Genomic DNA, 25,794 nt, shown 5'->3' on the forward strand with positions numbered 1-25,794 from the left:
TAGAAGGAAATTCCTTAACTGATAAAGAGCATCTATGAAAAACTTATACCATACATATATATATATGTACACAGAGAGAGAGAGAGAGAAACAGTTTTCCCCCTTGCAAGGTCAAAAAACAAGGCAAGACTATCCACTCTCATCACTTCAACATTTTTCTTGTCTTGGTCTTTTTATACACTTCAACAGCACTAGAGTACCTCTCAATAATCTTCCACATGGTCAAACTTGGAATAATCCGTTTGTTTGTCTGTTTCTTTCTTTCTTTTTTTCTCTTGGCAACATCTTCCCTGGACCCTGACCTCTGCTCCCGTCTGGACTAGTTGCTCTCTGGACATACTGTCCAGTTATATCCTGGAACTAGTCTTTGGCCTCACCCTGTGAGTTGTTTTTTTCTCTCTTGTGTTATATCTTACTTTCTAGACCTCATGCTTTCCCTTTCCTTGATTTACCCCTTTGTTTTCACAGGGCATATTCTGTAGTACCTGAGAAAGTGAATGGGAAGTACAAATTGTGAGACCTTACATTTCTGAAAATGTCATTTTACTGGGGTGCTCAAAGTGTGGTTCCTAGCAGCATCAGCACCACCAGAGAACTTGCTGGAAATGCAAATTCTCATGCCTCACCCCAGACCTACTGAATCAGAAACTCTGGGGTTACAGCCCAGCAATGACTTCACTCCAGGTGAGGATAATGCACGCTGACATTTGAGAATTGCCATTCTACACTCCTCACTTGGCCAAAAGTGGGCCTAGGTGTAAAACTCCATGTTAAAAATCTTTTCCATTTATGACTACGAAACCACAGCCTCAATGTCTCTGAGCATCCAGTGTTGCTGAGAATTGCAATGTCCTTTTGATACAACCCTTTTGTGTTTGAACTTTTTTCTTTTCTTTTTGAAATCTTTTAGCATCTTCTCTTTATTGCTATTATTCTGGTATTTCATGATGACATGTCTTATTGTGAGTCTTTTTTCTTTCACTATTCTGGGTACTGAGACACGGCTTTTAATCTGCAGATTTGTATCTTCAGTTTGTTTCTCTGATAATTTCCTCTCCTATCTTTTCTCTATCCTCTCTTTCTGAAAGACCTATTGTCAGATGTTAGATCCCTCAGATCCATTTTATTTCTTTCTTCTCATACTGTCCACTTGTTTGTCTTTGCTCTACTTCTGGGTTATAGTTCCTTAATGTTTTCTTCCAACCCTTCATTGAACATATTTCATCTATCATATTTTTAGCTTCTTTGAGCTCTTTCGTGTTCTGATTGTTCCATTTTAATAGCATTCTTCTTGTTTCATGAATGTAAAATCTTTTATCTCCTTAAGCATCCTAATTATATATTTTTTTAAATAAATGTTTTCTATGGCTCTGCATTTTATCTCTTTCCTACCAGTTTCTTTCACCTTCTCTTCATTTGTTTTGGTCTTTCTCTTTTGTGTTGGAAGATTTCCTCAAAAGTCTGTGAGCTGTGGCTGTCGGATCATATTTAAGAGCAGGGGACCAAAAATAATCACTGGAACCTCTGTGTTTATAGCTTGGTCTTGTGTATTAACAGGAAAGACTTTGTATGTATATGTTTAAAGAAAAGTCCAAGTTAAAGCTGAGAAATTTGTGTCCAATGGTCAAGTCACTGGAAGAACATACATGTACCTTCTTTATCTTGGTACATTTAATATTATAAATGGCAAGAGGTATCATCAGAAAACTGTTAGAAAAAGTATACACGGTAACTTGGTAGTCCTTATTTAGCTTAGAATATTTACATATAATTACAAACATGGTTCTTAAAATGTATTTTATAAAAAATTTATCTATAATTTTTAAATATTCTTAATAAAAAGTTGACTACATTAAGATAAATGGACTTCAAAATTTTTTCTCTGAGGTTCTAATGTTTTCAAACCTGCACTTTACCAGATTAATTTTAAAAACTGTCTGGGCTAGGAAAAAGAATCAGTTTGTGAAGTAAGCAGTATCTAGTGGTCAAACTGTACATAGAAATGCTCTTTAAAGTGTTTACCACAGTTTAGTAGAATTTAGTCACAGCTCCAGTAAATTCTGGGGACTAACGATATGCATGGCACAAATTTAGAACTTTTTAATTATCTCACCAAAAAAATCACATTATGGTGCCACGATTACATTTAAGACTTGAGCATAGGTTTAAAAAAAAGAAATAATAGCAAAAAGCAACTTACATCTCATCTCCCAATATGGTACATCAAAAGAAGCATGTGGTCCTTTTTAAGGATGAACTTTGGTCTCCAGCCTTAAGACTATGGGCAATTTTTTTCAACCTTTCTAAACCCATTTCCCCTCTGTAATACAGTAGAACCTATCCTCACAGAAATGTTGTGAGGAATGAGATTAATATTCTAGCATAATACCCTGCACATTGTGGTCATTCAGTAAATCTTAGTTCCCTTAACAAATGTTAAGGATTTTTTTTTTTAATGGACTAACGCTGCAATTTATAGTCCTGAGAGGTTGGTATTAATATCTTTATTTTACAGATGACAAAACTGACACTTAACCAACTACTAACTGGCAGAATACACATTCATTACTTCCCAATAATCCATGACTTCACAAAACTGGTGATTTATGTCAGCCTGCAATGATTTAGGTGGATTCCATAAGTGCTTTGCAATTTAATTCATCACAGAATATTTACCACATTTTCCCCTCATAAAGCTTAATGTTCTATATCACATTCTTAACCATTCTCCTGTTTACATTTACCACAACTGTAGGAGTAAACATTTCTAGTAGAAGTCAGCTTCTTCAAAAGTGCTTCAATACTTATTAACATTAAAAAAAAATAATCATTGAAATAACATACCTGTAAATGAAGATGACTGAGAATGTATTGATCCCTTATTAAGCATAGTCATTATCTGACCAACAAATTCCTTAGGAATAAAATTGGCATAAGGTAGTATCTCAGTGCTGATAAGCTGAACTACCTAAAACAAAAGATGCGAATTCAAAGGTTTTTTTTTTTCTTGAAAGAGACTAACTCAAATGATAATTTCTAGAGTAAAATTTAAATCTTATTTTAAAAGAAAATCAGTTAAAGAATCTTTCTTAATAGAAGTATACAACCATTTTAATGTTAATATGCAGGATAGTCTGTTTCCCTCATCTGTCTTAGTAAATAACTTTACTACAAAATAGTCAATACTATAAACTGTTTACTATACAATAACTTCAATAAATTTTGATCTGCAACATGATAAGTGCAAAGAGTGCTCTGGAGAAAAAAATCAGCATATGAAATGTATCCATGTTAGAATAAAATATCTAAAACAGGATTAAGAACATGATTTAAATCTCGTTTTAGAACCATAAAAATGAGCCATTAAGAAGTAAAGTTATATTCATTTTTGTTAAATAGCTTATTTCTAACATACAATGTGTTATTTTGCCTTTTGAAGAGAAAGAAGAAAAGTCTGAAGAAGAGTTTGCAAGAGTTAACATAGCAATGGGACAAAAGGCAATATTTTGCATCTATATATCGATATGATGCCTATGCTTTCTATGTAATTTATTTGATTTGATTTATTTAAAAGTTCCCTTATCCCACTTAAAGGGAAAAAATAACCCCCCCAACAAAAAAAATCCATAACCAAAAACTACTTCTTTAAATTCCATTTATAATCAGCAAAATATGTTCTTTAAAAAAAATTCATTATTTGCTTCTACATCTGGTTAAAAATAGAAAAATCTGAGCAACTTACTGATTAATTTAAATACAAACATCTGATTTGTCAAACTATAAAGTAAGCTCTCAAATACATGCTCACTGACTGATGGATTTATTTTACTAAATCAACTGCTTTTTAAAATTATTAAATGGACACAACTAAGTATCTGGACAACATGCACACAGCACAAAGCTAACAAATATAAGAAAATAATTTTATAAATGTCAGTGCTTTAAAAATTAAACTTTAACCTTTGTGTTTTAATGCTTTTAGGTTCAAGCTCAACCTATCACTCTACTTTTTTTTTTTTTTTTTAAGCAATTTTACAGTTTCAACATTTCTACTCTTTGGTTTTCATAAATGGTCACAGGAAAATGTTTTAAATAGCTTCCTCACCTCAACATCAATACTTTCATTTCTTTGAAATTCTTGAATAGAGAGGTTATCTGGAGGTATGCTAAAAAATAAATAAATAAAAGACTTGATTTTTAAAGGTAAAATATTTCCTTAAAATACAAACAGAAAATAAACAAACAGAATTCGAGTATCAAAAGAATATATTTTCTCACCCAAGTTAGAACATTATCATTTATTTAAAAGAACAGTATTTTTAATTAATTAGTATAAATGACTAAGCTAATTACAAACATGAAATTCTAGCTACAAAAATACTAGTCCAATCTTGAACTAAATAAAATCTGTAGAACAAAACTTCTTTTAATACTATGAATGAAAAACAAAGAAAAGTAAAGATACTATCATCCGGAGTTACAGCAAAAATTACCACTGTGACAAAAACTGAATTCACTTATATTGCCAGTGATTTCAGAGAGAGTTAAAAGAGCCTTGGTCAAGATGCTGAATTATTCACTCAGCGACAGCCCACTGATCATTAATTTGTAATAAATACAATATACTAAATATCTTTACAGTAAAAGATAGAGAACATATGGAAAGAAGTGGACTGACTCAGACTTTCTAAAACAGAACAGTGTTCCAACAAGATCAGAATAAATCAACAGTTCCAAGGGAACCAAAGCTAATTCTAGACCCTGTGGCTCTGAATAAGAATGAGCAGTATAGTTCTATTAAACTTATGAAACAATGAAATATTAAGCACTTAAAAACAGCTGAGAATAGGATGGTAATGATTATAACAATAATAATGACAGCAAAAATTAGAGAACCAGCCACTGTATTAAGAGCTTTATTTACATTATCTCCTATGTTCCACGTTAACCACATGTATTATCATGTAATTGACAGAAGAGGAAACTGAAGCTTCGAATGGCTAGTAATATGACCAAGAACACATCATAAATAAATGACAAGGCCACAATTTGAACCTAGATTTATATGATATTTGAGCCTAAGTTCTTCTCTTTTATAAAAGTTATAAATGTAAAAATAGTATTATCATATTTAGATTTAGAGGTACAGTATAGAGTTTTGTATCTAGAGCTATTTTTGCTCTATTTGGTATTATTTGGTTTATCTAATCACAGGTATTAAAATACACACACACACAAAGACAAATACCAATTGGCTAACTATTGTACTAATAAAAAAAAAGCTTATCAGGAACATACAGTATTAATATTATTGGCATCACATATCAGAAACACTGAACCTTATTTTTTTTTTGAGACTTCCATTTTTTTTTAATAGATCTCATTTATTTATTTGTTCATTTTTGGCTGTGTTGGGTCTTCATTGCTGCACGCGGGCTTTCTCTAGTTGTGGCGTGTGGGGGCTACTCTTCATTGCAGTGTGCGGGCTTCTCATTTCAGTGGCTTCTCTTGTTGCGGAGCACGGGCTCTAGGCGCACGAGCTTCAGTAGTTGTGGCTCACGGGCTCTAGAGCGCAGGCTCAGTAGTTGTGGTGCACAGGTTTAGTTGCTCCATGGCCTGTGGAATCTTCCTGGACCAGGGCTCAAACCCGTTTTCCCCTGCATTGGCAGGCGGATTCTTAACCACTGCGCCACCAGGGAAGCCCCTGAACTGTAGTTTTAAAATATCTTATAATGAGGGAAGAGAGTAGCATACAAAGCTGAAAGGTTCACTCTTCCTAATCCTAATGATCAATAAAATCAGGAATTTATTCAATTGTGCACAGGTTGAATATTCTGATCTCAGAACTCACACTAATGTTTATTTAATTTATAGTTAGTATCCTTTCTAGATACTGTGAGCATATCAAAAAACATTGGTTGAGCTTTTCTTTTTTTTTTTTAACAGATTATTTTTTTTTAATTAATTAATTTATTTATTTTTGGCTGTGTTGGGTCTTCGTTTCTGTGTGAGGGCTTTCTCTAGTTGCGGCAAGCGGGGGCCACTCTTCATCGTGGTGCGCGGGCCTCTCACTATTGCGGCCTCTCTTGTTGCGGAGCACAGGCTCCAGGCGTGCAGGCTCAGTAATTGTGGCTCACGGGCCCAGTTGCTCCGTGGCATGTGGGATCTTCCTGGACCAGGGCTCGAACCCGTGTCCCCTGCATTGGCAGGCAGATTCTCAACCACTGCGCCACCAGGGAAGCCCCCTGGTTGAGCTTTTAAAAACACAGATGATTAACAGAATTTACCTATAAATTATAAAGGGAGATAGTCGATATTGCAGGTACAAATGGGCCATATAAGATCTGTATAGTCTCTTAAGTTTGAGGAGTACAGTAGTTAGTAATTTAAAAAATTTTTTTTCATGAATCTTTATTGAAAGAAAAGAGGCTTCAAACTGACAAAGTATTATGTGTATTTTTCATCAGTTCTCTCTGAATGGTACATTAAAATTATTTTTTGAGATATAATTCATACACCATAAAATTCACCCTTTTAAATTGCATAATTCAGCTTTTTAGTATATTCACAAAGTTGTGCAATGGTCACCTCTTTTACTTCTAGAATATTTTCATCACCTCCAAAAGAAACTCTGTATCCATTAGTAGTCACTCCCCATTCTACCCTCCTCCCAACTCTGATAACCATTAATCTATTTTCTATCTCTACTGATTTACCTATTCTGGATATATCACATAAATGAGATCACATAATATATGGCCTTTTGTGTCTGGGTTCTTTCACTTAGCATAATGTTTTCAAGATTCATCTGTGTTGTAACATGCATCAGTATTTCATTCCTTTTTATGGCTGAATATTCCACTGTATGGATGTACATATCACATTTAATTTATCCATTCATCAGTTGAACATCTGGATTGTTTTCATTTTTTGGCTGTTGTAATGCTGCTATAAACATTAGTGTACAAGTTTTTGTGTGAACACGTTCATTTCAGTTCTTTTGGGTAGTACTTAGTGATTTTTAACTGAAGGTCAACAGACCATTGATTGTCTGAATTCCCACTAGCCCACATGTCTTCTAGAGGACAAGTACCATGTTTTGGTACTCAAAGGGTGGCTGAATGAATTCCTAACAGACTTTAGGTGTCCACCAGGTTACAGTCCTTATGTTTCTCATTTTTAATTGTTTTTCTTTCACTCATTTAAACAATTCATTCACTTATGATAGTCCTCAGTGATGTCCAAAGCCTCTCGTTTCTTCTAGTTGATTTTGGTTTTATTTGTTTTCTTTGTTACTGTACTGCTACTGTTACTGTATGAAAGCAGCTTGCAGACCATAAACAGTTGGGAAACATCACAGAGAAAGGCACGGTTGTTCACACAGTCTTTGAGTATCAGTAATTAGGTTAAAAAACTTATAAAATGTTCCAATATAAAAGATACTCAAATATTCATATTATCTAAAAACCTAAGTCATGCTATTCCAATCAACATCCCAAAACACTCTTCCTACTGTTCAAATACTACTACCGATGGATTTCAATTATAGGACATTGTGTGTATGTGCCATAAAATAAAATTTAAAATCTAACAGTTTGTGATTTTCCAAAGTAATCAATTATTTGGAAAACAAAAACAAAGGCAAAATCTTCTCGTGAAACTGTGAAAATGTGCATGGTTTTTAAGTTCTCTTAGTGAGCACTGCATTTTTATCATCAACTAACTAATAAAAGCTTTCACTTTGAGCCTTAAGGTATTTTTTGGACTATGAAATAAAAACTAAATTGGCTTTATCCATGTAAACTATTCAATTAAAAACACTGATTAAAACATTAAGTCAAAATACATAAAATAATTGTGGACTTTTACAACTAGTCAAATCAATTAATTTAGTCTTACAATTAAGGACAATGATGCCAACTGAGAGGAAACGACCAGTTCAAGGTGAACAGAAAGTAGGTGGCAGAGTCAAGAGTAGGCCACAGGTCTCCTGACTCTCAATACAGGGCATCTTTCTATTACTTCATGTAGTAGAAGGCTTAAATGTGTAACTAGAATAACCACAACTTAGAACACTGATTCTGTGTTACTTAGTACCAGAATTCAGTACCTTTATTTTTTTTCTAGCCATTTAAAAAAACCCCAAATTTAGGGGTAAACTTCCTAGTCCCAGTTATTTAGACTTTTGGTCTTTAAGTTTTTAGTTTAAAATATAGCTGTTTCATGGTAAAGGATATGGATAATGTCAGTTTCTCTTAAGTGAAAGAAATAATGATTATGAGGATAATAGTAGGAGCAAGCATTTTAATAGAAGCACTTACATTCCAGGAACTATTCTAAACATTCATTTAAATGATTTAATCCTCACAATAACCCTATGAGTTAGGTAGCATTACTATTCCTATTTAGCAGATGAGGAAAATGAGTCACTGAAAGATAAATAACTTGTACAAAATATCACAGTTACAAAGCTGTACAGTTGGGATTTGAATCCAGGTAATCTGGCTCCTGAGTCAATGCTCTTATCCTCTATGCTAACTGTTTCTTAAACTGTGTGATTTTTCACCATACTCAATATACTCAAACCTTTAATGTAAGTAGGGCCTCCAACAGGCAAAATACTGTAATGAAATTATACTACAACTGCATGAATACAAAAATTACATAAAATGTTAATTACCTATTATTAGGCCTTTGTTTCTCTACCTACTTTCCTGTACACAAAGAAAGTACTTAAGAAACTGAATTTAATAAAATAAGAACAAAGCTTGCAAAATGAAGAATGTTCAATAAGAAACGTGAGAATAAGAAAGATGGTGGAAAGACTCAGTCATAGGAAAAGAAAATCTTAAAGAAGTTTTACTCATTTCAAAAAAACTGATCTAAGCTCATTCAACTTATTCATAGGGCAACATGCATACACAGACAGAAAATTGAGAAAGAAAAAGAAAAGTTTAAATTTCTAAATCTGTTTGCCTCATACAAATTAACGTAGTGACTTCGGCAACAGAGTCCACAAAGGAACTCAAATACCCAGGGTTATTTTAAAAATGAAAACATAATTTGCTTAAATATGCTTTGTGAGTCACTATGATTTTCCTGCATACATTCAATACAAAGAATATGCTTGCATTGGTATTAATAAGATTTCTAGAGTTGAGAAATATATAAGAAAGCAAAACAAAGTCTGACCAGTTATGGAAACAGAAATTACGATCACATGTCATTACTTCCAATTCTGAAATATCAGATAAGCCTTTACAGAGAAAAATGAAAGTTAACCTTCTGCACTCTACAACTTTTCTTTACTTAATAACTAAACCACATTAGAAAGATAGAAACTCTTCAGTTAAATCCTTCTGTTGTAGACTCATCTGATCATTATCAATATGCCAATGTAGGTTTTTCTTCAAGTACATGAAATTTATAATTTAAATGGTTTCAAACTAATAATTTTTAATGATTAAATAGCAGTGCATGACACATTCGTCATTCTATAGTTTTAAAAAATGATTAATGGATTAAAAAAACAGAAAAACTTTTGTTGTCACAGAATTTCACCACTATAGCACAAAGGAAAATTAGATTGCAGGAGTACTGAAGACTACCTACCTATCACAGCTATTACGGACAAGTCCACCTTTAGTAAAATGGCACATTTGAGATTCGTGCTGCCAAACAGAACTCCCTGTGATGATGGGAATGTTCAGTGATCTGCAGTGCCCACTAGAGCAACCACTAGCCACACACGGCAATGGTGAAACGTGGCGAGTGAGGATGAAGAACTGAGTTGTTAATGTGACTCAGTTAATTGAAAATGTAAGTTAAGGGTAGCTAGTGACTGCTGTATTAGACAGTACAGCTCTAGACAGACTGCAGCAGACTCCTCGTTCAAAAAATTCCGTATTCTAATTATCCTATTCTCATTCAGTGAGGGGTCAAAACAGCATCCTTAAGATACACCCTCAGTTGGAGAGTATACAATGAAAATTCCATTCTTCTTTGCAAAACTTAAACATCTTAAAGAGCTGTTCATTATTACCAATGATCTTATTTATTCTAAAAAAACCTCATTTTCTGAAGTTGTTTTTCTCTTGTAATGCTAAATGGGCATCAGATTTTTTAAATGGATCTTCTTAACTTCATCAAATTAAAACCATGGCTCCTTAACTATGATGCATTCATATGACCTTATATATAGACCCCTGTCTTACAACCAAAACACTGTGAAGAGCAAAAATCTCCACTGCTCACAGATAATGTACCCAGTGGATAAATGCCTAATCCACTTCTTCTTTGTATACAATCTAGCAATCTTAAGAGTCGATTACTTTGTTAATGAATAATGAGAAATACTGTTTTTAGAGCAATTACAGGTATAATGTGTACTTCTTGAAAGACTGTCTTAACTGTAAAAATGAATAAGCTGACCTTTTAGTAAAGAGAAAGTCTTCAAAAGTGTTGGCTAGTTCTGGCCACATACTGTCAAATTTTCCAGAAGAAGCATGCTGCCGGGCAACAGGTAGCCCAATAGAAAGAACTTTGAGGAGGGAAGATACTGCTAGTTTCCATGTGCTTTCAGAAGGGCAGGAATACTTCAAACTGAGAGGAACCCTAAGAGTCTGTGAAAATAAAGACAGTTTAAGATAAGTACTAATTAAAACAAACACACACAGCTTTAATTACTTAAAAAAAAACTATAGCTGAGAGCAAAAAAATAATAACATAGGTATTTTCATTTTAAATAGGATGTTATTTTCTAGAAAGACCAATTCTCAGACATGTTCCTCAAATCATACTGCCTAGAAAGATACACTTTTTTCTTTTGGCCACACCCCGAGGCATATGGGATCTTTGCTCCCTGACCAGGGATAGAACCCGCACCCTCAGCACTGAAAGCGCAGAGTCCTAACCACTGGACGGCCAAGGAATTCCCTAGAAAGATATACTTTTAAGTCCTATGTCCATTTTATAAACAATGACCCTGAATAAGGATTGAATAACCTTTTTGAACCTCGGTTTCGCATCATAAAAAATAGGGATGTTTTCTGAAAAGTTAAGAGTAAGAAACTTACAATTTTGCAGCTTCTCCAACTTGATGTTATAAAATTAGAGCATTCTGCCATAGTTCTCCTGGCAGAAAATAATTTGACTGATGGGGTTTCTCCCATCCAAGAGAGATCAATACTGCTTATATTTTTTCACTAATGGTTAGGTAAACATGGCCTAGAGTATCATTACTTTGAAGTCTTATACTTTATCTTTAAAATTCTTTGAATTTTATATTCTACACTAACATTTGAATGTATTTTTTTTCCTTTTCCAAATATTTGAGAAAAATTGATAATTCAAGAACCTGGTTTATTTTATCTTTAACCTTTGAGGACACAGCACAGCATTTGAACTATGTCTAGTGACTAAAATATTGAGACTTACTTTTTAATTGGTCAACTTGTGAGACAGGTTGCTGTTAATCATTAAAGAACTAATTCAGTGGTTCAGAATGAATTTCTCTGGTCATAGTACTGTCCAACAACTAGAAGACTAGACTGACCAAACTATCACAGTGAGTTATCCCAGAGCACCATCAATAAATAGTTTCAGCATATCGTCTGATAATGTGCATTAGACTGAAAATTCAGCTTTTATATAAAAATTCTAGTCTGAGAAAGATAAAGAGTAGAAGAGATATATTTTCGTATTTTAATGTTACGGAGTGAACATAAAACCTGATTTCATCATCCTCCACACAAATGATTACTGAATACTCACACAGTGAACATGTGAACCATTACATATTAGCATGAAACGGGCCTCTACTAACAGATAATTAGCCCACCCAGAATCTATTTATCCCTTTCCCCTCCCCACATCCAGTTGGAAATTAGGGTAAAGAGATGATTAGTTTATTAAGCCAATCAATCTACTCCATTTCTCTGGCCATAATCACTGGTTCAAGACTGGGCATGGGACTAAAGCCGATTCACTTAATTTTAGTAACTTAAGAAGAATCTGATAAACCCACACACACACACACACACACACCTGCTACTGACATATAATCCCTTTATTAGCCTACAACTATGAGGGGAAACATAGTTAGGATGCAGTCAACCCCTTGGAAAGCAGAACAGGGAAAAAAATTTTGGTTTTTGGTGATAGTACTGAACCACTGGATCAACCAACCCTAAAGCCCTCCATCTCTGAATTTTCCAACTAAGCCTGCCCCTTTATTGTTAAAGCTAGTCAGAGCCTGAATTTTTGTCATATGCAAACAAAAGAATACTAAATTATACACCGGCCACTCTGAATTAACATGTTATAACTCAAGATTAGATAAATGAAAAGTATGGTTTACTACTAGATTAATATTTTACCAATGTCAAGGGAATGTTAAGCACAGCAAATATATTTGATTTATACATTTATTTTGTAAAATATTTAAGCAACTAATACAGAGATTGGCATATAGTATATACTCAGTAAATGTACATGGAACTGGAAAATTCAGTTCTTGCTGTCACGAAGCTCACAATTTCTAAGGAAGGAAGAGCCTTGTCCAATTAACCACAATGCAATGTAGTAAGTGGCATCAATGAAGTGTTCCGGAGTAAAGAAAACTGATTATTTAATTCCTTAAAAAATACAAACTGATTCATGTCACTCCTCCATGTTCAAACCTTCAATGGTTAAAGAATAAAATCTGATGCCTTATGATGGCTTGTAATACCCATAGCCACTTTTTCAGACCTATTCCAGGCCCTGCCACCTCCCTAAGTGGGATTTCTCAACACTGCTTTAAAAATATACCATGATCTTTTTTTTTTTTTTTTTTTTAAAGATTTATTTTTTTATTGATTAATTGATTGATTGATTGATTGCTATGTTGGGTCTTCGTTTCTGTGCTAGGGCTTTCTCTAGTTGTGGCAAGTGGGGGCCACTCTTCATCGCGGTGCGGGGACCGCTCTTCATCGTGGTGCGCGGGCCTTTCACTATCGCGGCCCCTCCCGTTGCGGGGCACAGGCTCCAGACGCGCAGGCTCAGTAATTGTGGCTCACGGGCCCAGCCGCTCTGCGGCATGTGGGATCTTCCCAGACCAGGGCTCGAACCCGTGTCCCCTGCATTATTGGCAGGCAGATTCTCAACCACTGCGCCACCAGGGAAGCCCTACCATGATCTTTTATATTGCTTAATTGATCTATATCTCCTTCTCCCTTTTTGCTGGTACTACTTCTTCAAATGTTACTTCTGTTAATCCTTGCCAAGATCCCCTAGGCAGTGTAGTTATTTCCTTGTCTATTGAGGGAAGGGGGAACCTAACTTTTTATTCAACACTGACTACTTGGCAAGTATCATTAAATGCCATATCTCAACTGAATCTCTTAATGGTTAAGACATGAAATTTGTATTGGTATTACTCTTCTTTTACAGATGACAAACACTCTCAGGCTCATTTGCCCCAAAATCATAGAGCATCCTGTCCTAAGAAACAGGATGCTTATTGTCTTATGTGGCAAAATTTAAGAATCATAAAAAATCTAATGTACTCTTACTTTAAAATATTTTCATTAAAAAAACCTTCTCGTTTTAAAAAAACAGCTTCCTAAATAATATCCATGAATGCTAGAGAAGAGTAACTATAAATAATAACAAATTATATTTTCCATTTATCTCAATATATGATAATATATTATTACCTAAAGAGAAATTTCAATAATACTGACATTATTAAATGAAAGTAGAGAAATTAAAAAAAAAAAATACCTTAATAATATTCTGGAGTACTTTCTCATTCACCACTGCTTTGTGACAGGCTGTTTTTTGGTATAAATCCACAACTACTTCTAAAGACCTTTCAGCAAATGGTACATAATTCAAGGCTACCCATTCCGCCTAGAAAGTAATATTTTCACAGAGTTAAAATAAAAATGAGATTAAATGAAATCACATTGTTTTCAAAGCGAAAGCTTCTTTGTCTTAAAGTTTAGGCCTTGGTTTTAGGCCAGATTAGATTACATGCAAAGTTTTCAAAGAGATACGTACTTCATGAAAGAATAATTTTCAGCCAGGCAAAAATTAAAACTATCAGAAAAAGTACATAGAGCATTCTATCAAAAACTGGGAAAGATGTACTTTATTTGTTGCCAACAGGTTAGGACAATTTTAGGAAATTTAACTCACCGGTGCAAATAGTTGGATCTATTGTGATTCCATTGTGTTGCAAGACAAATAGAATGAGAAAAGTTAATACACATTAAAACTACGTTTCGGACCATGTAAAATTATAATTTTTATGTTGAGTGAACAAAATCAGCATGTGCATGCATTCAGAAATTTACTTTTCCCCTAAGCCAAAACAAAGTTAAAATTTGCCAACTATGGCTATAAAAATCTTTCATGTAAAATCCAACTAAATTTCACACCAGTAGTAGACTTCTTATTTAGTACACACAGATTTCTTCATTTTGTATTGCAGATATCTTTTAGATAAGATTAGGCTTAGGAATTTAGAAGCCATTTTATAGTGGGGTGAGGACACAAAGGAAGGAACTTCGAAGAAAAAGTAACATGAAAGGCCAAACTTTCTGGAGAACCACTTGGGAAAAGAAAGTATAAACAAACAAACAAACAAACAAAAGGAACACAGAAAAGGTCTTCCACATAGTGTTTCTTTTCAGCTTAAACTGTTAACATACATATGAAAGTTTATTTGTGAATGAAAATTTTCTGGGATAATCAAAGTCCATCTTAAGTGGAACTGACTATATTTATAAGCCATGAAATCTTACAGAGTAAATATAATTTATAGCAAATTACCTGATTATATTTTGCATTTGCAATGTGTTTTGTTTCTAGCTGTCCATACTGTGGAGGTTTACAGGAAAATTCTACAAATGCCAATAACTGGTCAAATATAGCTGGATACATTATCTGCATGTTTTCCGGTCCTATACAGATGGCCTATAAAAACAATATATGAACAGTAGAATGCATAATCTGAACTCCATTAAGTTCTTTACTATATATGCTTTTGTTTAACCAAAGAATCGAAAAGACTGTCCTATCTTATGTTAAGTATTATACAATTTTTTATAAGCCCTGAAGGACATTTAAGCTATTTTAAACTATTATTGAATAAAGTGTAGGCTAAATGTATTAATCAGCTAAAAAACGTTTTTTAATTAAAAGTGTGGCTTATTACTTAGCAGACTAAACAAAGGGCAAGCATTTAAAGAGAAATCCCAGGCAGTTCTGAGGTTCCACAATCTGATCATTTGTTCAGTAATATACCCATCAGACCATTTACAATGCTTCACTGACTAAGATGATATTGACTTCTACTTAAGTGATGGCATTAATTTATTGAAATGACAGCTGATTCCTGCATCATGCCTGGTCCACAGACTTTAACGAATAATCATGTTCATTACAGTCAGGAAAATAAGTTATGAATAAAAATTTGTTTCTAAAAGAAATGTATACAGTATATTAATTTTTAACAGGGCAGAGTATATTTAGTGTCTAATGTATCTAAATATATAGACTTGATTTAAAACAAGAAAATTTTAATAGAAATTAAACTTAATACTAGAAATAATTTCATAAAACAAAGAATACATATTCTGACACTGCAGATTTTAATTATTTCAAATACATTGAAAGTATTTAAAAATAAATCTTATGTTTTTATTTTCTCTAGCAACAAATGTGTTTTCTCCTCCCATCCTTTCATATTTTCCTGTTTTAGTGTTCGTTTTTCTCTGTGCGAAAAATATTTAATGATATGTTATGGAGTATCTAAAATATATTTGTGCTTTACAAAACAAAAAGCATGATCATTCTACACTTGAGGTACCCTCAAAATACAAATTCAAAGCATTTCAAAATTTTAAGGAATTTCTTTAAAAAGATGTGCACAACATTTATATTTTCGTGCAATCATGGCTTTTATAACCTGTCAGATAAAAGACTAGTTTTATTTTCCCTCAGAGAAGAGGTAACCATTTAGCTTTAACTGGTGTTTTAGATAAAATTATCTTGAGGTACAAAGTAGATAAGCAAAGTGCTGCCCATTAGTACATTAGATTATCCTATAATTACAATGTGAAAGTAGAACAAAGATATCTAATACCATCTTTCCCTACTTGGTTACTTTTCTCAGAAACAGTGAATCATGAACTTACAAGGTATACAGCCTAAAAAAATTCTCTCTACTAACTACTTCTAATAGTTTCACGGTCTTCTTTATTAACCCCTTGCTGAGTCTTAACTCTTACAAGTAAACAAGTAGTAATTACGTGGAAAAGATATAGTTACCCTAAATGAATTCTTTTATTTTCAGTGACAAAGGAAGGGAGGGAGGGAGGGAGGGAGGGAGGGAAAAGTCTGTGTGGAGACCTTAGAAAACTAAGTATCAAAATTTTTCTGAAAATACCTTAGCAACAAACAATGACCTGGACTGTATGTTTTGATTTTCAGTGATCCTTTATTAAAAAAAAAAAAACACCTAATAGCGTTACAGTTGAATTCTGGAATCTTAAAATGCGTAATATGGAACCAACTCTTTTTTTTTTTTTACAACAAACTTCATCTAAGAAAAAGTTATTATTGGCTTTCTTCAGTATTCTGAAGTTTATCAGAAAAGCCTATATATAAATCTGGTAACAGATTTTAGTCCAAAAGCTGAGAATCAATCAGCAATCTGGACAACAGTTCCTGTTAGTCCTTGAAAACTGTGTATGTGAAAAAAAGAAAAGAAACTGGACATCTAACCTCTGACATGGTACAAGCCTTCTCTTATTAAGTCATTTAAAATAATTCAATCCGTGTAGCAATAAATAAGATAGATGCAGTCTCCTGATCTCAGAACTCAGGGAAAGCAGATAATATTAATTCTCAGGTCCCCCATGTATGCCAAAATATCTTGGCCAAAAAAAAAAGTTAGCATACATGACTAAATCATTTTGGCTGAGAACTAGTGATTTGAAAACCAAGTAAAAGACTATGACCCTGAAACCCTAAACAATGTAAAGGTAAACATGAAATTAGAAATGAGTTTTTCCTTTAGGAAGGAAAACAGCTTTTAATCAATAAAATGTTTTGCAGAATAGCTTATTAGTTTATGAATAAAGTCCCAAAGCAAGTAAATTTTGCTTGTGAAAAAATTTTCTGACACCTGTGGGGGGAAATATAAAAACACCCTTACTTGGAAAAAAAAAAAAGAAAGAAAAAATAAAAACACTCTTTACTAATAATGAAATATGTTTTCTGTTAGGAAATATTAAAGACCCCATATATTTGAATCACATTCAAGTATTATGAAACATCATTTAGATTAATCACATAAGTAATAAACAATGGCTAGAGTGAAAATTAGTAATGCAAAATGATATCAATTTATATAAATAAAACTTCCTAAGTTTCCAACAATAAAACTTCCTAAGTTTCCAACTGAAGGTATATACTGCTTTAAAAGCCATTAAAAGTTCAAAGCTTAGGGGCTTCCCTGGTGGCGCAGTGGTTGAGAATCTGCCTGCTAATGCAGGGGACACGGGTTCGAGCCCTTGTCTGGGAAGATCCCACATGCCACGGAGCAGCTGGGCCCGTGAGCCACAATTGCTGAGCCTGCGCGTCTGGAGCCTGTGCCCCGCGACGGGAGGGGCCGCGATGGAGAAAGGCCCGCGCACCGCGATGAAGAGCGGTCCCCGCACCGCGATGAAGAGTGGCCCCCGCTTGCCGCAACTGGAGAAAGCCCTCGCACGAACCGAAGACCCAACACAGCCAAAAATAAATAAATAAATAAATAAAAATAAGAAAATCCTTTAAAAAAAAAAAAAAAAAAAAAAAAGTTCAAAGCTTAGAACAAATTCCTAGTAGTTGGGAAGAATGAGTCTATTTGTTTTCTTATTGCAAAAGCAGCAGTTTTTTTTGTAAATAAAATTATATACTTTTCTCCCTGGAAAAAAGTTTTGGGGGTTTGTTGTTTGCTTTTTGTTTACTATCCTCTACACATATATAAAAGCTTGAATTAAACATCTGAAAGTTCTAGATTATGGGTATCTCACAAGGCCTATGCTCTCTTTCTCTAATATATTAACTTTTCCATTCCCTCTAAGGCAGTGTATACGCAACTTATGTTCACAGTCAGGGAGAAAAAAGTTATTATTCACAGGCTACTTTTCTTCCCCCACTGAAAATAAAAGCAGCTCTTTTGATTTCAATTATGGAAAACTGATATCCCTATAATGAAGTTTTTAAAATGCCAGATTCTCTTAGATTTTAAGTTTCTACACAATTTGTTTCTCTGCACAGTGTAACTAGGGGTAAAGAGATCAAGGAATTACTGCTCAGCTAGACTTCCTCCAGAGTCATTCAAGGCGTATTATGGTGTAGTAGAAACCACCATTCTTACTGTGAAAGTTTTCTTCAATCCAGTTGGATACAAGGCAATCATTTAATTAGAATACATGATCTTCAGTACACAAATGGCTACTGATAACACATGTGTAATCAGATTCTAATACTTGCATTCTAATTTTGTTAGAATGTCATAGCTACTTTGTTGGGATTGCCGGCTCTTCAGGTGGCATTTTTTTTGTTTAGCATTTTGGTTGTTGTGAATTGTGCTAATAATTACCTTGACAGTTTAAAAAAATTATTTGATTTTGATCTGGTCTTGCTTGCTAACTGGAATCTGCTCAATAATTTTTAGGTCTGTTTTAATATATATATACATATATATTTTGCAGTAACAAAACACACATAGGTTAAAATATCTTTTTAAAATTTCTGTGAGAAAAATACTTTATAAATTTATTCTTACTCCTTTTTTAAAAAATATAGGCTTCCAACAATTCCAGAGCTAAATTTAAGTACAGATGAAAGAAACCAAAATATAATCCCATGGCTTATTAATTTTCTAATTATAGAAATACTTTACTAAAGTTGTCATTCCAAAAGTATATCCTCTTGTGAAGAGTTGTATGAACAAACCAAAAAAGCTGGTGAATAGAAGCAAGAGAATGCAGGCAGTTTCTTAAAGACTCTCAAAATAAACCTGAAATATCTTTTAAAATATATTAGAAAAATAAAAGTTTTAAAAATAACTGGATCTTTACAATCTTGAATTCAACCCAAAGTATACATACACAACAATCTTGATGATCCAGAATTTATCCCAAAAAATATATAGCAAAGTAAAAAAAGTTCCAGAGAACCATATGCAATATTGCTTAGACAGCCACTAAAATTCTATTACCTTTTGGAGAACATCTAGAGCTGTAAGTACAGCTTCCTGTAAACTTGTCAAAACTGCTTCAGTATAAGATGGAAGAATGAAAGGGGATGCATCTGAACTTATTGGGACTGAAACGGCACTGTGTAGTATGACTCCCAACTTTTGCAAATCATCCATGTTGAAACCAGTTTTTATGTGTTGGTAAAGAGCTGGAAATATCTGAATTAAAGCTGTAAGAAAAGGCTGGCTGGGAATGAAAGTTAGTTTATCAAAAGTAATAGGAGGCTTAGTGCTTTCAGATCCAACTCTATACCAGGTATTCCATGCAGCCCACCAGAGATTCAAATCTTCAAGCTCATCAGTAACTATGGGTGGCTCAGAGCTGCTATATCTTCCAAGTCTTTCTCCAATGGAATCTGTTCTTACAAATGGCCTGTTCAGGCCAGGGCCTGATATGGACCCTAAAAGGACAGGCACAGGGACATGAACTGCAGGTGGTGTCTCAGGCTTATCTGAGTCTCTGACAGGGGTCACAATCTGTAAAATTTCCTGGAAGCTTTTCAGCGCAGCCAGAGATACTTCATTGTTTTTGCTGAGTGCTGCTGATTGTATATGGTCAAGAAGAACATCCCATGCTCTTGAAAAATCTCCTATATTAGGAAGAGGAAAAAAAAATTTATCACCATAAAAGTGATCAAATTTTCTCTTACTATTAGACACTTTAAAGTTTATTTGCTTTATTTTTCTGCTTAAATTCCTATAGAACTAGAAAAAATATGCTAAGGTACTAACAATGTGAATTAAAATCATTACAACCCAAAAATCCAGTAAAAACTTTTTGTCAGCTACAGGAACAAACAGCATCAAGAAGAGGATAATGAGTATATCAAACAAGGTTTTGGTCTTAAAAATAAAACTCTGTAAATGTATGTATACATGTTTCTATTCTAGTACTTTTGCCTAAGGAGAACAGAATAAAAACTTAAGAGGGTGAAAACAAAAACTTTTCAGTAACATCTTCAGTCTATCCATCTACCTTTATTAATGACTAAGTAAGATGTTCCCATTCTTAAGCATATTGGAAAAGTTATAACAGTATGATACACGTTTTTTTATCTGTCTAAATGTTTAAAATAAACTGTAAATCATACTCCATAAAAATCTTAACTTTACACTTTGGTTTTCATATTTAACTAATTTTACAGTAGCAGAATTTTCTTAAACATTTTTCCCCCTATCAGTGAGTTGCCAGGAGAAAATGCACCATAAAGATTAGACTGTCCTTTTACAATGAGTCTAAATTTATTTCTCCCATGTAAAACCGAGTCGACTGATCTACCATCAGCAGAGCACGGGCTGAATGGTAGCTGTTGTTTCCACTAATCAATTCAATCTCTTGCTCTACTCCTGTGACCAACTAAGCACGTTTATAATGAAACTCTCTATGGCCAGGTGTGGTTTGTTCCTATAAAGCCCAGCAAAAAATGATCTTGTTCCTACAGACATCTAGCCCAATGGCTTTGTTAGTAGCATGGATTATTACCCACCTATTTGTATTTAAATAATGCAAAAATCAGAGGAACTGACATTCTACAAAGGATAACATAAGTAGGCTATGAAATAGAGATAACTGAGGTTTAAAGAATTTCACTTCACAAAAGCTATCAAAGACTAGATGTTTTTTAAAGAAGGGATAAACCCATGTGACTGAGGAAGCATTCAGTTAATTGGAAAGCTGGAACTAAGTCTGGTATAAAACAGTAAGTACTGCTCTGCCTTTATAGGATAAATTATAACACTTGCCCAGTTATATGCCTTTTCCTCTCCATACTCTTTTTTTAAAAAAAATTGAAGTATAATTTACATACAATAAAAAACAGATTTTTCCGTAAGCTGTTCAAGGAGTTTTAAAAATTTTTGTCTAAAAACTATCAAAACAACAAAATACCTCTGCTTGTTGCCATTCCAGTCCAAAAGTCAGATGAAACATTACATTTCCCCACCAGAATGGTGACCAAGTCTCAGATTTAGAATATTCCATGCCATAGGAAGGAAAAAACCCTGCAATTCTTTCATTAATATATTCTATGTCTAGGAAGAAGTCTTCTTTCTAAAAGACTAGGTATAATTATATATTGCACATGGTTATGTTAAAAATATTAACTGCATTATTTTAAAATATTTTTAAATTTTTTATACAATTTTTAAAGGTTACACTCTATTTACAATTATTACAAAATACTGGCTACATTCCAGTGTTGTAAAATACATCCTTGTAGCCTATCTTATACCCAATAGTTTGCAGCTCCCAGTCCCCCACCCCTATATTGCCCCACTTCCCCCCTGTCCCCACTGGTAACCACTAGTTCGTTCTCTGTATCTGTGAGTCTGCTTCTTTTTTGTTATATTCACTAGTTTGTTGTATTTTTTAGATTCTACATAGAAGTGATATCATACAGTATTTGTCTTTCTCTGTCTGACTCACTTCACTTAGCATAATGCCCTGCAAGTCTACCCATGTTGCTGCAAATGGCAAAATTTTCAACTACAAGAAAAAAACTGCAAAAAACCACAAACATGTGGAGGCTAAACAATATGCTACTAAACAGCCAATGGATCACTGAAGAAATCAAAGAGGAAATCAAAAAATACCTACAGACAAATGAAAATGAAAATACAATGATCCAAAACCTTTGGGACGCCAGCAAAAGCAGTTCTAATAGGAAAGTTTATAGCAATACGAGCTTACTTCAGGAAATAAGAAAAATCTCAAATGAACAACCTAACTTTACACCTAAAGGAACTAGAGAAAAAAGAACAAAACCCAAAGTTAGTAGAAGGAAAGAAATCATAAAGATCAGAGCAGAAATAAATGAAATAGGGACTAAAAGAACAATAGAAAAGATCAATCATAAAGATCAGAGCAGAAATAAATGAAATAGAGACTAAAAGAACAATAGAAAAGATCAATGAAACTAAAAGCTGCTTCTTTGAAAAGATAAACCAAATTGACAAACCTTCAGCCAGACTCATCAAGAAAAAAAGGGAGAGGGCCCAAATCAATAAAATCAGAAATGAAAAAGGAGAAGTCACAACTGACACCACAGAAATACAAAGAATCATAAGAGACTTCTATGAACAACTATACACCAATAAAATGGACAACCTAGAAGAAATGGACAAATTCTTTGAAAGAATCTCCCAAGACTGAACCAGGAAGAAACAGAAAATATGAACAATTATTGGTAATGAAATTGAATCAGTAATTTAAAAACTCCAACGAACAAAAGTCCAGGACCAGATGGCTTCACAGGTGAATTCTACCAAACATTTAGAGAAGAGTTAACACCTATCCTTCTCAAACTACTCAAAAAAAAACTGCAGAGGAAGGAACACTTCTGAACCATTCTATGAGCATCACCCTGACACCATAATCTTATTCTAAAATAATAAAAACCATTTCCTAGTGTTCAAATTATAAAAAATCATCAAAGCTACATGAACTGCATCATGTCTTCATTTTTAAAAATCTAAATCTACCTATTAGTTCTTAGCTTTTAAGATAAAGTAACTATCACAGAGGTATTAAAAATGATGCTTATTTGTCAAAACTCAGCAAACATACAGTTAAGATTGGCGCATTTCATTATATGTAAATTTTACATGAAAACGAAAAACTAAGATTTAAAATGTATATGTATGTACATTATATATATGTATGTGTATATATAAAATAGAGAGAGCCCTAAAGTGCCCATGATGAACACCACACAAAAATGCCTATGAAAAGAGTAAATATGCTTATGCTTTAACATAATGAGGGGGGGGGAAAAAGCCAACCATAAAATAATAAATTAAAAAAATAATATGTACAACTTGTTCACAATTATGTACAAAAGTACTTCTGTTCACTTTTCTCAACCTCTCCCATCCCCACCACTAGCACTGAAGGAAGGTATTATAATCTACACCAGAGTTTCTCAATCTCAATACTACTGACATTTGGGGTGGGATAATCCTTTGCTGTAGGGGCTGTCCTGTGCACTGTAAGATGTGTAGCAGCATCCCTGGGTGCTACTCCCCCCACAAGCCAGTAGTGCCTGTCCTTCCCCAGTTGTGACAACCAAAACTGTCTCCAGACATTGTCAAATATCCTGTGGGGGGGAGGGAGCAGGTTGGGCAAAATTGGCCCTGGTTGAGAGGCACTGATCTACACCACCAACAGTTTCCTCACCAGTCTAACAGTATCCTACCATTCTTCTTTGTGGCCATTCCATTCCACACATACCATCTGAAGTGATATTTCTGAACTGCATATCTGATCACATCACATCATGGATTAAAACCTTCCAGTGGTTTTCAGTGCTCTTAGAATGAAGTCTTAACTTTTGAACATAACCTACAAAGTGTTCCATGCTCTGGCCTCTCTCTACCTCTACATCCTCATGTGGAATCACACTTTTCCGTGTTCTCTTCATCCCAGACCTTCAAACATGCCGGCGTCCTCACCATCCCCATCTCCTCAATCTTCTCCCATCTCTTTTACACATTCTCTCTGCCTGTAAGGCTCTTCCCAGTTCCTCCTACCCTTGCCTGATGAACTACTACTCAGATAAAATACTGCTTTCTCAGGGAAGCCTATACATATCGCACTGGCCTGGTCAAATATCTGTTATAAGCACACAATCTATTATACGCTCCTTTTAGCACTCCTTATTGTAGCAATTTTGTATTTATTTATGTAATTATAGTTCTTCCCTCATACCCATGATATAGCAAGGACGGTAGCATTTGGCTCATCACTGTATCCCCTAGAGACTCACCCGCAGTAGGTGCACAGTACATATTTTTTCAGTGAAATGAATGAAAACGTGCATATGCTCATGCACACACCACACATAACACAAAGACTGGCAGTTAAGATGGATTATTCTTGGAAAGTAGCACTGTATATGAACTTTAAAGAATCTCCTGTATTTTCCAAATTTCCTTTAACATTAATTATTTGTATACTCAGAAAAAAAAATTGTGTATCTACCTAAAGGTTGCAGTAAATATCTTCTAGTGTTGAAGATTCTTGCTACTCCAGCCAATGTTAAAACCCATGTCTCAGCCCACTGCTTCTCTGCTGTGTCCCTTGAATGATGAATGAGAATATTGCCACCTCCGGACTCAATCTTTTCTTTGTCTGCAGTGGTAGAAGACTCTCGAACTCGGTCCAATAGATGAAAGAGAACCTAAATATTTATAACAATGCATATAAAAAGTATTGATAACACAGCTCAAGTAACAGCATAGAAAATTAGGCATTGTTACAAAGAATTACACCTGACATTCTGATCAATCCCCATATATTAGACGAAACTGACCAACAGAGGTGTCCTTATATTAAGTTTATCCTTAAGGTCATGGAATATGAAAAATTAAAATAAATTGCATAGACTATTGTCTAAGACTTACTGAGCTGAGGCGCCAATGGAGCATCTAGGGGGTAACGTACAAGAAGGGAATGAAGCTAAGGAGAGGGATCCAGGCAAATATATAACTATGAGTGACATCTGGACAGAGGTTACTGCTGAAACTTCAGGACTGGATGAAGGTGCTTGAAAAAAATCAAGCAGGAAGCGGTTGGGATTTGGGGAATGTTTACATTTAAAATGTAGAATCAGAGGAAGTAATAGGAGCCAAAAAAATAAAATAAAAATTGAACAGAGAAGCATATGCATGCTGTGGAACAGAAGCCAAAGGAAGAGAAATTTCAAGGAAAAAATAATCAGCAGTATTAAATGCTACAAAAAATGAGTAGGATAAGGATTGAGCATAGGGCAAGAGACTTGGCAATTAGAAGACTACCTGTAGAGCCTATGAACAATTTGTGTGGTTCTAAAAATATGGTCTCAGAACCATCAGCATCACCCGGGAGCTTCACAGACATGCAAATTCTCAGTCTCCGCGCCAGGGGAAAGAAATCAGAAACTCTAGGGGGTTGGGGACAGTGGCTCAAGCAATTTGTTCTTTAATAAGTCCTCTAGGAGATTCTGTTACATGCTAATGTTTAAGATATTCTGAAGTAGAATAATCTGTATATCAAATTACAAGGGGGTAAGGGAATGCAGAGGAAGTGAGAAAGAAAAAAAATTATTGAGATTTAGGCAGCAAGATTAACAATGAAGCTGTCTGAAAAGAAAACAAGAATCAGAGAAAATATCAGTTTGTTTTTTAAAACAGTAAAGGACTCTTCAGCAGGTTTGTGAACTGAGAAGCCAGGGGATAGAGTTGAAACAGAAGACACAAGAGGGGACTTCCCTGGTGGTCCAGTGGTTAAGACTACGCTCCCAATGCAGGGAGCCTGGGTTCGATCCCTGACATCCCTCATGCTGCATGGTACAGCTAGTAAAAAAAAAAAACAAAGAAAACCAGAAGACATAGGAGTGGGGAGCAGGGCTTTTAATTATTTTTATTAGGGAACATACATTATTAATTTTTTAAGAAGACATTCTGGGATCTTTTTATTAAACTGAAAACATTGTTAAATACAATGAAGGTTTACCATTTTG

General features: G+C 34.2%; 1 protein-coding gene across 3 annotated transcripts in view; it reads right to left on the bottom strand.

Annotated features, from left to right (window-relative positions):
* MON2 (MON2 homolog, regulator of endosome-to-Golgi trafficking) overlaps positions 1 to 25,794 on the bottom strand; it is a 126,962-nt gene that overhangs the window by 18,314 nt on the left and 82,854 nt on the right. For 2 of the 3 annotated variants that reach the window (XM_057556456.1, XM_007179734.3), the window contains 8 exons: positions 24,276 to 24,474; positions 19,259 to 19,887; positions 14,818 to 14,961; positions 14,182 to 14,199; positions 13,765 to 13,893; positions 10,432 to 10,622; positions 4,106 to 4,166; positions 2,845 to 2,968 (listed from right to left, as the gene is read on the bottom strand). In XM_057556456.1, coding sequence (XP_057412439.1) covers positions 2,845 to 2,968; positions 4,106 to 4,166; positions 10,432 to 10,622; positions 13,765 to 13,893; positions 14,182 to 14,199; positions 14,818 to 14,961; positions 19,259 to 19,887; positions 24,276 to 24,474 — 1,495 coding nt within the window. The remainder of the gene's footprint in view (positions 1 to 2,844; positions 2,969 to 4,105; positions 4,167 to 10,431; positions 10,623 to 13,764; positions 13,894 to 14,181; positions 14,200 to 14,817; positions 14,962 to 19,258; positions 19,888 to 24,275; positions 24,475 to 25,794) is intronic. The other variant, XM_007179735.3, reaches the window with a different exon arrangement.

The sequence above is a fragment of the Balaenoptera acutorostrata genome, chromosome 11, assembly GCF_949987535.1.
Source record: "Balaenoptera acutorostrata chromosome 11, mBalAcu1.1, whole genome shotgun sequence".
Classification (NCBI taxonomy): domain Eukaryota; kingdom Metazoa; phylum Chordata; class Mammalia; order Artiodactyla; family Balaenopteridae; genus Balaenoptera; species Balaenoptera acutorostrata.